General features: G+C 41.2%; 2 protein-coding genes across 2 annotated transcripts; one reads left to right on the plus strand and one right to left on the minus strand.

Annotated features, from left to right (window-relative positions):
- The first annotated feature begins 5,933 nt into the window (after positions 1 to 5,933).
- LOC107295386 (olfactory receptor 4E1-like) lies at positions 5,934 to 6,878 on the plus strand. Its single transcript, XM_015824701.1, has one exon. The coding sequence runs from the start codon at positions 5,934 to 5,936 to the stop codon at positions 6,876 to 6,878; it is 945 nt and encodes a 314-aa protein (XP_015680187.1).
- A 3,957-nt stretch (positions 6,879 to 10,835) lies between these two features.
- Positions 10,836 to 11,777, minus strand: LOC107295392 (olfactory receptor 1509-like). Its single transcript, XM_015824706.1, has one exon. It carries the CDS (start codon positions 11,766 to 11,768, stop codon positions 10,836 to 10,838), a length of 933 nt encoding a protein of 310 aa, XP_015680192.1. The 5' UTR covers positions 11,769 to 11,777.
- Between the last annotated feature and the right edge of the window lie 1,419 nt (positions 11,778 to 13,196).

Below are 13,196 nucleotides of genomic sequence, written 5' to 3' on the forward strand. Positions count from 1 at the left end.
GACCTTGGCCCTAATGTGAGATGCTGCTCATCATGAATATTCAATAAAATGTGACTGGGGTGGTTTCAAAGGGGGAGAACATCAATAGACCGTGTATCTCACATCTTTTATGAGGTCATCATTCAATGGTAGAATTTGGGACCTCAAATACAATCTCATTACTCAGAACAAGATGCAGAATGGCTTTACTGCTTCCCTATGTACCATATACACTCTGTAGCTTCAGGCAGCTTGGAGCATAAATTCCATAAAGACGAATAGTTTGATTAAATTAAATGTTTTGGAAATAAAGAGTTTAGCATTATTCCTTCCCTTCCTTTCCTTTCCTTTCCCTTCCCCTTCTTTCTCTTTCCTTCCTTTCCTTCTCCTTATACTCATCTTTCTTTCTTGCTTGCTTGCTTCCTTCCTTCCATCTGCTTTTTCTCCCTTCCCTTCCTTCTTCTCCCTTCCATCTCCTTCCTTCTTTCTTCCTTCCCTATGTTTTTCTTTCTTCCCTTCTCTTCCCTTCCTTCCCCTTCCTTTCCTTTCCTTCCTTTCTTTTCCTTTCCTTCCCTTCCCTTTCTTTCCCTTCCCTTCTCTTACTTTCCTTCCCTTCCCTTCCCTTTCCTTCCCTTCCCTTCTCTTCCCTTTCCCTTCTCTTACTTTCCTTTCCTTCCTTTCCCTTCCCTTCCCTTCTCTTCTCTTCTCTTCCCTTTCCTTTCTTTTCCTTCCCTTCCCTTCCTTCCCTTCCCTTCCCTTTCCTTTCCCTTCCCTTCCCTTCCCTTTCCTTTCCTTTCCTTTCCTTCCCTTCCCTTCCTTTCCTTTCCTTTCCTTTCCTTTCCTTCCTTTCTTTTCCTTTCCTTTCCTTTCCTTCCCTTCCTTTCCTTTCCCTTCCCTTCCCTTCCCTTCCCTTACTTTCCTTCCCTTCCCTTCCCTTCCCTTCCTTTCCCTTCCCTTCCTTTCCTTTCCTTTCCCTTTCATTCGACTTACAACCATTCATTGAGTAACCATTCAAAGTTGTGACGGCACTGAAAAAGTGGCTTATGACCATTTTTCATACTTACGACCTTTACAGTCACGTGATCAAAATTTGGATGCTTGGCAAACAGAATTATGATAGTTGCAGTGGCCCCTGGGTCATATGATCAATTCCCTTTTTGCGACCTTGTCAATGGGGAATCCAGATTCACTTAACAACCGTGTTACTAACTTAAGTGCAGTGGTTTGCTTAATAACTGTGGCAAGAAAGATCATAAAATGGGACAAAACTCACTTAACAACTGTCTTGCTTAGCAATGGCAATTTTGGGCTCAATTGTGGTCATATGTTGAGGACTACCTACAGGGAATTGGACTAGAAGAGCTCTGAGGTCCCTTCCACCTCTGTTTTTTCTGTTATTCTGCCCACAGCAAACTATAGAGATCTCTCCATGAAGTTAGCAAAAGCCCTCACCTTGAAGTCCTTCACCCTTTTTCAAAGTGGGAGATCAGCAACATGGGGTTTTCCAGGTATTCTGGATGACAGAATTCCATAAATTTCAGGCTCTACTGCCAAAACTAGTGAATTAGAAGTGCTATTGTCCAAAACTTGTGTAGATACTTTTCTGCCAAACTTTGCTGTAATGTTTGGGTGTTCGTGTGCTGTTCTTCCTCTGCATAACACCAAGAATCTAACCCTTCAAAGCCTAAGAGGGCTTATTAAAACATTTCTGAGATTAACTTTACAGTTTCCAAAACTTTGGGCAGCATGACAACTTCCCTAGTGACCTAATTGGTGTTACTTCTGAGTTGAATCCTCAAAGCATTATGCTTCTCTTTGACCTCCAAATAACTGACATGAATTATTACCGACTCACAATTATATTTAAGAGCTAATTGCAAGGATGATGCAAACTATATTTGATTTTATGTTTACCATTCCTTTTTTGGGGGGGAGAGGTGCATTTTAATGACAGATGCTGAGTAATTTTCTAGAAGTCAAAGGCACTGAAAAAAAACATATTAGATTGCTTCCATGCTAGTAAATTTTGATGCAAAAAGATCATCTCTCTGTCCATTTTATTTTGAGTTATATGGATTAAGTTATATGGAATTATATGGATTAAGTTATATGGAATTAATCGGAGTATGCATTTGACTACTTAAGCAGATATCATTTACTTCCGAAGGAAGAATTAAACTATTAAAGGTGAACTTTTATTATCATCACATCCTGGAAGGAACAAACAAAGGTTTGAAGACAGACTGACTTCATTTCTTTAAACTGAATTCTATGGCTTCTCCTAAAACCTTGTTCTTGTGATACTGAGCATAAGGAATTTATTCAGAAATAAAACTCTCCTAATTATTGCAAGCACCAGCATGTATGTAAGTGCTATTTTATTCTTTCTATTTTAAAAGGTTGTTTTGCAAACATCTTTTTTTTTAAAGCCATACATAATTTTTTGGGGTGGGTGGGATATAGCATTAGAGAAAGAAACTGAAGTTCTAATTTTGTGAAAATTTACACTGCTGCACTTAACTATAATTAATTCTGAAAATAATGCATGATTATTCATTGTCTTTCTAGCCTAGTGGTGGTGATGTTCTGCATTTGCACAAGACAAATGCAGAAAAATAAATAATAACTTAGTGCCATGAAACCCCTGTGCTACAGTTTAAACAAGTTCCTAGTCCATAGTTCTGAAAAGATCATTTCCCAAATATATGAAATGCATAAAATGCCCTCTGATGAACAGCAGTGTCATAAATTCTGCAGGTGATAAACTCAGCATGTTGTGCATTTGACAACACACTTCCAGGCTTTTAGAACAGAGCAAATGATTTACACAATAGCATTTGGTGAATACGGGGGAGGGGGGAGAGCACTTAGCACTAGCGATCTGCACAAAATTTTACACACATAACGCAAAGTTTAGACTAAATGGAATAGGAAGGAAGGAAGGAAGGAAGGAAGGAAGGAAGGAAGGAAGGAAGGAAGGAAGGAAGGAAGGAAGGAAGGAAGGAAGGAAGGAAGGAAAATGTGATTGAAGTCAAGGTATATAAACTCATCCATAACACAGATGAATTGTTTCCTCTCCAAGTTTTGGAATCTGAGTTCTATGGAAAAACAGAACAGATACAGTGAAAATATGATAATCCTAAATTATAGCAGATGTTTTAACTGTCAACATCAACAACTTGCAATCAGTCTGTAGTGACTTAGAGCGCAAATATTCTCCTTTATTAGGACTTGGAGTGCATTGGTCAGAAATAACAGTTGCCAGGGTTGAGAAACACTGAGATGCATTATCCATCCATATTTATGTTTTAATAACACATTCTTTGTGATAGACAATGATGAAGATTTAACCTTGGAAGTTACAACATAGGACCTGCCCAATTTTTTCCCTGTTACTTAAATCATTTTTTTTCTCTCTCTTTGACAAAGCATGTATTTTTATCATAATTATCTTTCTGTCTTGTTTCTTTTGTTTTTTGTTTTTGTTATTTTGAAAGCAATATAAAATAAATTTTAAAAATCACTTTGCAAATATGGAAGAGATTCATTAATGTAATGGGACCAAAATATTGCAGATAGGTTTCACTCAAACAATAAGTCCTTTTTTTAAAAAAAAAAAAAAAAACCTCCCCCAGTTACAAACTGTGTTTTCACCTGCAAAGAAATCCCAGATTTTTTTTTCCCCCTCTCTCCGAGGTGTAAAATAAATGAAGAGATTTTGAGCACAGTAACTGTAAAACTGTTAAAATTAACCATATGGAAGGAATAGGTTTGTCCTCTGACAGTCCTTGCCTGTACGGAATGTGTCAATTGTTGTTGAACTTTTTCATGCAGAAAAAGTAATTGTGGAACACCAGATAATATCTAACAGGATAGCCAAACCTGGCCTTAGGGAAATGTGAAAAGCTCAACTGTAAACCTCTACACCTGTAAACCTCAACTGTAAACCTAGGTGAACTATCTGAAATTGCAGCAACGTTATTCTTGACAATCTACAGTATTACAGGAGTAGTCAACCTTGGCTCTTTTATGACTCGTGGACTTCAATTCCCAGAATTCCTGAGCCAGCTTAGCTGGCTCAGGAATTCTGGGAGTTGAAGTCCATGAGTCATAAAAGAGCCAAGGTTGACTACCCCTGATCTATTATTTTATTATTACAGAAGAAGGATCTAGGAGAGTGTTTTATTTACTGGCATCCTTCCCCTATTGTATGTCTCTAATCTTTCAGATAATAGACTGATCCTTTTGTGTGAATTTATGTGAAGCAGAAATGAAAACAAAAATATATCTAAAGTTAGGATTGAAGGTCGCTCCTGAGCACAAGATTGTAGATCATAAATCCTGGCTCTGAAATTTGGGGACCTTAATTTGGAATCTTGCGATTTTCAAAACTAGAATCTCCCCTCATGCCATGACCCTAGTCCCAATCTCCTCTATGAATCCATTTCAAATAATATTGGGTTTTCTGATTATCAGTCTCCTGCGTAATATGTAGCATGGCTGTATCAGGTTGGGTAGAAATGCAGTTCTGCTGTCTGAACTAACATGCCCATTTTTTTTATTAAAACTGACATGGTAATTTGGAGACCTGAAGTCTGTCTGATAGTTCAGCTATTGTAGACAGTGACAGCTGATATATGTGATAGAGCTACTAAGATGATTAAGGGCTTGGAGAATAAAACATATGAAGAACAGTTGCAGGAATCGGGTATGGCTAGTCTAGTGAAAAAAAGGATTAGGAGGTGACATGTTAGCAGCGTTCCAATATTTGAGGGGCTGCCACAAAGAAGAGGGGGTCAACCTATTTCCCAAAGCACCTGAAAGCAGAACAAGATGCAATGGATGGAAACTAATCAAGGAGAGAAGCAAACTAGAACTAAGGGGGAGTTTCCTGACAGTGAGAACACTTAACCAGTGGCACAGCTTGTCTTCAGAAGTTTTAGGTGCTCTATCACTGGAAGATTTTAAGAAGAGACTGGACAGCCACTTATCTTAAAATGGTATAGGGTCTTCTGTTGAGCAGGGAGTTGGATCAGAAGACCTACAAGGTCCCTTCCAACTCCACTATTCTGTTTTGTTCATCCCACTTTGTCAGATGTACAGAGATTCATCCAATTATTTTCCCTGTCCAGCCAACTCCTTCCCAACCTAGTTCCATCTACTTCCTGATACATAATACTGCCTACCAGGACAATTTGAGTCACCTAAGTTCATAATGGATGGAAACCAATCAAGGAGAGAACCGACCTTGAACTAAGGAGAAATTTCCTGACAATTAATCAGTGGAACGACTTGCCTCCAGTAGTTGTGGGTGCTCCAACACTGGAGGTTTTTAAGAAGAGACTGGACAACCATATAATAATAATAATAATAATAATAATAATAATAATAATAATAATAATAATAATAATAATAATAATAATAATAATAATAAAGTTGGAAGGGACCTTGGAGGTCATCGAGTCCAACCCCCTGCTCAGGCAGGAAACCCTATACCATTTTGAACAATGGCTGTCCAGTCTCTTCTTAAAAACTTCCAGTGTTGGAGCATTCACCGCTTCTGGGGGCAGGTTGTTCCACTGGTTAATTGTTCTAACTGTCAGGAAGTTTCTCCTTAGTTCTAGGTTGCTTCTCTCCTTGATTAGTTTCCATCCATTGCTTCTTGTCCTGCCTTCAGGCGTCTTGGAAAATAGCTTGACTCCCTCTTCTTTGTGGCAGCCCCTGAGATATTGGAACACTGCTATCATGTCCCCCCTCGTCCTTCTCTTCATTAAACTAGACATACCCAATTGCTGCAACCGTTCCTTATATGTTTTAGCCTCCAGTCCCCTAATCATATAGGGTTTCCTGCTTGAGCAGGAGGTTGGACTAGAAGACCTCTAAGGTCCCTTCCAACTCTGCTACGCTGTTATAATATTGTTCTTCTTTCCTTCCTACTTTCTCCACAGAAGACCATGCCGGCAGAGAACACTACAGAAGTTACAGCATTCATCTTATCTGGACTCACCGCCAATCACAACACCGAACTGGTGCTTTTTGTTCTTTTCATTGCCATTTACTCTTTGATCCTCGTTGGCAATATTCTCATCGTGATCACCATCGTCTACGACAACCAGCTGCACAGCCCCATGTATTTCTTCCTCAGCAACCTCTCCTTCATCGACGTCTGCCATTCCTCCGTGGTCATGCCCAAAATGCTAGCAGACTTCCTGACCGAGTCCAAAACCATCTCCTTTGAAGAATGCATTGCGCAGATGTTCTTCCTTCATCTCTTTGCCTGCACAGAGATCTTCCTGCTGACCATCATGGCCTATGATCGCTACGCTGCCATATGTCATCCTTTGCATTACACAAATATCATGAGCCGCCGGGTCTGTCTCAGCTTGGCGGTGGCCATGTGGCTAGGAGGCCTCGTCCACTCCATTGCTTTGACGGCATTGACCCTCAGCGTGCCCTACTGTGGCCCCAACTCTATCGATAACTTCTTCTGTGATGTCCCCCTTGTCATTAAGCTAGCGTGTGCCGACACCTATGTTTTTGAGATCCTCATTGTCTCCAATTCAGGGCTGATCTCCGTGATTTGCTTCATCATTTTGGTCATCTCCTATGTGGTCATCCTGGTCTCCTTGAGGAACCGCTTCTCTGAAGGACGACGCAAGGCTCTGTCGACTTGCGCTGCCCACCTGACCGTCGTAACCTTCTTCTTGGGCCACTGTATCTTCATCTACCTCAGGCCAGCCAAGAGTTTGGCTGCAGACAAAATTGTTTCCATTTTCTTCACAGCTGTCACACCCTTGCTCAACCCGGTCATCTACACGCTGCGAAATGAGGACATGTTAAATGCCTTGACTAAACTCCGCGGTCAGCAAGTCCACGCAGGAGCCAAAGGAGTTCATTAAGAAGGCTCAAATATTTCAAGATGTGGCACTGTTTCTTTTCAATAATTTGATGATTGATAGAAATAGGGAGGTTCCTACCACAGGCAAGGAAGCAGACTTCAGATCTGACGTTAACTACAGAATTTACAGAATAACAGAGTTGGAAGGCACCTTGTAGGTCATCTAGTCCATCCCCCTGCTCAAGCAAGTGGCCCTATACCATTCTGGACAAATGGCTGTCCAGTCTCTACTTGAAGCACCCAACTTCTGAAGACAAGCTGTTCCATTGGTTGATTGTTCTCACCATCAGAAAATTTCTCCTTATTTCTAGATTGAATCTCTCCTTGATCGGTTTCCATCCATTATTCCTTGTCTGGCCTTCAGGCGCTTTGGGAAATAGGTTGAACCCCTCTCCTCTCTGTGACAGCCCCTCAAATATTGGAACACTGCTATCATGTCACCCCTGGACCTTCTCTTCACTAGATTAGCCATGCCCAGTTCTTGCAACAGTTCTTCATATGTTTTAGCCTCCGGGCACCTAATCATCTTTGTTGCTCTTCTCTGTACTCTTTCTAGAGTCTCAACATCTTTTTTATTGTGTGGTGACCAAAACTGGATGCAGTATTCCCAGTGTGGTCTTACTAAGGCTTTATAACAAAATACCAGAATAACAGTTGGAAGGGACCTTGGAGATCTTCTAGTCCAACCCCCCCCCCCCCCGGCTCAAGCAGGAAACCCTATGAGATTTTAAAACTGGGCTTTGTATGCTTGTTACTCTTTAAATTGGGGTGTATACAACCTTTTGCATGCGAGTTTGAAAAATAAAGTTATACGTAGTCCTCTCCTTATGACCACAATGAAGCCCCAAATTTCCATCGCCAAGCAAGGCAGTTGTTCAGTGAGTTTTGCCCCATTTTACAACCTTTCTTGCCACATTTGCTAAGTTAGTGACACTATTGTGAAATGAATCTGGCTCTCCCATTGATTTTGCTTGGTCCCGAAGGTCACAAGCGGTGAACACATCATCCCAGGACACTGCAACCATCATAAGTGCATGCCAGTTACCAATTGTCCAAATTTTGATCATGTGACCACGGGGATGCTGCAATGGTCTGGTGAAAAATGGTCATAAGCGATTGTCACTTTCAATGGTCACTAGATCAGAATCAGAATAGAGCTGGAAGGGGCCTTGGAGGTCTTCTAGTCCAACCCCCTGCTGAAGAAGGAGACCCTATACCAATGGTGGCGAACCTATGGCACGGGTGCCAGAGGTGGCACTCAGAGCCCTTTCTTTGGGCACGCATGCCATGCTCTGGAGATGGCAACCATCCCTCTTCAACCAGCCGCCCAGTAACTCGCTGAGGTCCCATGTGGCCAGATGCATCCCAGAATGGCTGGTTTCCCTCCCCCCCCCGTCCCATCCCTCCTGGCCTCGCATGCTCTCCTTTTCCCAGGTACGACCCACTGCATAGCCTCCTCAGCTGTCGGCCAGCCGTCCATTATTATGGCTAGCTAAACCCTCAGACATTTATCCCATCCCCCCTCCTACATCTGAACTCTAAAAGAAGAGAAAAAGCACGTTAAAAGCAAAAGTAAAATGGCTACTGATTCTCAGTAATCAGAGCGTTGACATCCATTGTCACAGCGTTGACACTCATCCCCATTATTATCAAATTTAGAGAGTATATGAAAAAGAAGCAAAAAAACAAAGTTAAATACATTTAATCTGCAGAATAGATATCAGCTTCATAACATATAATAATATGCAATATACAGGCAGTCCTCAACTTACAACAGTTCATTTAGTGACCAAAGTTAAAACGGCACTGAAAGAAGTGACTTATGACTGTTTTTCACTCTTACGACCATTGCAGTATTCCTATTTCACATCATCAAAATTCAGACACTTGGCAACTGACTCATATTTATGACGGTTGCAGTGTCCTGGAGTCATGTGTTCTCCTTTTGGGACCTTCTGACAAGCAAAGTCAATGGGGAAGCCAACCATTTTACTAACTTAACAATTGTAGTAATTCAATTTAACAATTGTGGCAAGAAAGGTAGTAAAATGGGGCAAAACTCACTTAACCAATGTTTCATTTAGCAGCAGAAATGTTGCGCTCAATTGTAGTCGTAAGTCAAGGACTACCTGTAATAGGAGTTTTGATACATGTTTTCTCCCTTAGGGCACCATAGTTTTGGGGTTACATTTTTAAGAGACATCAAACTTAATATTCCATTATTAACAATGATATGAGCAAGACTGATGGGAAGGAGGATATCTAAGTATTAAAGAAGGAAGGAAGGAAGGAAGGAAGGAAGGAAGGAAGGAAGGAAGGAAGGAAGGAAGGAAGGAAGGAAGGAAGGAAGGAAGGAAGGAAGGAAGGAAGATGTGATTGAGATCAAGGCAGTGGTGGGATTCAACCAGTTCGCACCACTTCGGCAGAACCAGTAACTAATTTTTTGTTGCCCAGGCCCAGAATGGACTTCCGGAAGCTGCATCCACACAGTTTCACATATTGTTCACATATTTGAATCCCACCACTGGATCAAGGTATATAAACTCATACATAACCAAGATGAATTGTTTCCTCTCCAAGTTTTGGAATTTAAGTTCTATGGAAAAACAGAACAGATACAATGAAAAAATGACAGTCCTAAATTATAGCCAATGCTTTTAACTGTGAATATCAAGAATTGGCAGTCTCTGGAGACATTGAATGCACTGGTGAGAAATAACCAAATCTGTTATCTTTTCATTACCAACCAAAAACTTTCCTTATGAAAATTATCCTGACGTTTTAACATGTCATATATTTACATTCACACTTATGCTGAGATTAATGGAATTATTATATAATTATAATATATACAGTACATACTCACACATATCTACACCTTGTGTTGGGCTATTATTATTTTTTTAAATCTCTGGCATGCAATTTGGGAATTTCATATTGGGTGGCCCTGTATACATTCCTCAAATAGATGAATGTGATGAAGCAAAGATTGTTAAAAGCCACCGATCAACTAAACATCCACGATACCGATAAAGGAGAATATCTGTCTGCATTACTGAAGAACTGAAGAAGCTTCTTGGCTGAGAAGCGAAACGTTTTCAAGGAAAATCCAGCTGCCTCTTGAAAAAGCACCTTTGGGAACGGTAGTTCGGCAGTTTGATTCTCACCAGCTCAAGGGTGTCTCAGCCTTCCATCCTTCCGAGGTTGGTAAAATGAGGACCCAGATTGTTGAGGGCCATAGGCTGACTCTGTAAACCACTTGGAGAGGGCTGTAGAGTACTGTGAAGCGGTATATAAGTCTAAGGGCTATTGCTATTTTGGTTCTACCTTCCAAATGATTCCTTACCCTTCATCTAAATGTCCGAAATATGCTTTTTTTCGCAAGTCAACTGGGCTTTCTTGTTTTTTTTGAAGACATTTTGCTTTTCATCCAAGAAGTGAAAAGTGAAAACAAGAAAGTCCAATTGCCTCATGAAAAAAGCACCTTTGGGACAACCATGACTTGGATGATGGAGAATCTCCATAGATCTTCATCTAAATGCACTTTGGCTGGCAAAAATAACCCTCTTATGCCTGCTCTCCTTTCACCCGTCCCTTCATCTCTGATTCCTGCCTCTTTCTCACATCTGGAGGAAGACATCACAAGTTGCTCTTCAAGCTTCAGGCAGGATCGTAGTGTCAACCGTTTCCCATTCCAGCAAGCTCTGTTCCCAAACAGTCCTAGATAGTTAGCTTCATCATGCTCCAGAACGATGGGACATCATTTTCTGGGTTTATAAAGTTCATAAACTTTACAAATGCCTGGAAACTTGAGGTACTATTCCCAGTGGCCAATCTTCCAATATAGGGAAGCCTAGCAACTTTTAAAAATGCTCACATCTGCAGTGAATGATAACTTATCTGACTGAATTCCAGTGAATTCTCCTGTCCTATCTTCTTGACAAGTTAGTTGGCCAACTCATCTCGTAAAAAAGATCTTCTTCCGGATCCAGAGTTTCTGCATGGACTTCTTTACCTCTTCGTTCCTCAGGGTGTAGATCACAGGGTTGAGGGCAGGAGTAACCATGGTGTAGAAGACAGCTACCAGTTTGTCTGAGGAGAAGTTGGAAGCAGGGCGAATGTAAAGGAAGATGCATGGCCCCAGGAACAAGACCACAACCAGTAGGTGGGCACTACAAGTTGAGAAAGCTTTGCGACGGCCTTCAGCTGTCCGTCTTCTCAGTGAGAACAGGATGATAACATAGGAAGTCACCAAGGCCAAGAAGCACAACAAGGAGATCATGCCACTGTTTGATACAATGAGAACGCCGGTGAAGTACGTATCAGTGCAAGCCAACTTGATGACTGGGGGGACATCACAGAAAAAGCTGTCTATGACATTTGGGCCACAGTAAGGGAGGCGAATGGTGAGAACCGTCTGGACCAGGGAGTGGACACTTGCGCCCACCCACAAACCACCCACCAAGTAAGCACAGATCTTCAGGTTGACATGTTTCACATAGTGCAATGGGTAGCAGATGGCAACGCAACGGTCATAAGCCATGATGGTCAGGAGGAAGATCTCAGCACAAGCACAGATGTGGAGGAAGAAGAGTTGGGCCATACATCCCCCAAAGGAGATGACCTTTGGGTAGAGGAAAGTGTCAAGCAGCATCTTGGGCGTAGTGACAGAGGAATGGCAAATGTCAATGAAAGAGAGGTTCCCCAACAAGAAGTACATGGGGGTGTGGAGGCAGCAGTCACAAGCCACCGTCACTATGATAAGGATATTCCCTATTAAAATAAGCAGGTAGATGATTAAAAAAATGATAAATAATACCAGCTCCAGACTCCGGATATTAGTCAGTCCCAAGAATACAAAATGGGCCACTGTCTGGTTGAACTCTGACATTGCGGTGGGATAGACTGAAGTCCACACATTCAACCTAAAGAGAGAGAAACAATATATTTGTTTCAGAACACCTCCAAATGTACATATGTAGAAATACACACCTATATATCATTCCTCAATATGTATATATATCCCCGAAACCACTTCCTTACTTCAGTAGCAGATGGAATGGAATGGAATCGAATCGAATCGAATCGAATGGAACGGAACGGAACGGAACAAAACGGAACGGAACGGAACGGAACGGAACGGAACGGAACAGAACAGAACAGAACAGAACAGAACAGAACAGAATAGAATAGAATAGAATAGAATAGAATAGAATAGAATAGAATAGAATAGAATAGAATAGTTGGAAGGGATCTTGGAGATCCTCTAGTCCAACCCCCTGCTCAGGCAGGAAACTCTATACCATTTCAAACAAATGGTTGTCCAGTCTCTTTTTAAAAACTTCCAGTGTTGGAGCATTCACAACTTCTGGAGGCAAATTGTGTTCCAACTGATTAATTGTTCTCACTGTCAGGAAATTTCTCCTTAGTTCCAGGTTGCTTCTCTCTTTGGTTAGTTTCCATCCGTTGCTTCTTGTCCTGCCTTCAGGCGCTTTGGAGAACAGCTTGACTCCCTCTTCTTTGTGGCAGCCCCTGAGATATTGGAACACTGCTATCATGTCCCCCCTCGTCCTTCTTTTCATTAAACTAGACATACCCAATTCCTGAAACCGTTCTTCATATGTTTTAGCCTCCAGTCCCCTAATCATCTTCCTTTGTAGACTCTCCACTGCTTCATGTCTACAACTCTTTGTGCATATGCATAGCCCTTGATGTACATTGCCAGATTACTTCAAAAGACTGTGATATGTTTATCAAGAGTTTCTACAAGGGGTTTTTTCAGATTTTCAATGGATCTGCCTTGTTCAGCGGTCAAAGTCTCGGCCTTCTCAAGACTGTTGAGGACAGGCTTCAGGCATGTTGAGACAAAGACACTTTTGCTACTGCAAATTTCTACCTCAGCTTCTGCCTTGTGTCAATAGCTTTTTTTTTTTTCAATATGACTATCAGCTGGCAGTCAACATCTAATGGATGAGTAGATCTGAAATACTATTCAAGTTTGAAAATCATTGTTTAATATACACCCTAGAGTTGAAAAGAGATTTTACACAAATTTCAAATATACACCTTGTTGTTTTCAGATCTTTTCAAGCTGAACAGCACATGGAGTAGATGACAGATTAGATAGATAGATAGATAGATAGATAGATAGATAGATAGATAGATAGATAGATAGATAGATAGATAGATAGATAGATAGATAGATAGATAGATAGATGGATGGATGGATGGATGGATGGATGGATGGATGGATGGATGGATGGATGGATGGATGGATGGATGGATGGATGGATGGATGGATGGATGGATAGATAGATAG

This window comes from Protobothrops mucrosquamatus, unplaced genomic scaffold, assembly GCF_001527695.2.
Source record: "Protobothrops mucrosquamatus isolate PMUCROS unplaced genomic scaffold, P.Mucros_1.0 scaffold2327, whole genome shotgun sequence".
Classification (NCBI taxonomy): domain Eukaryota; kingdom Metazoa; phylum Chordata; class Lepidosauria; order Squamata; family Viperidae; genus Protobothrops; species Protobothrops mucrosquamatus.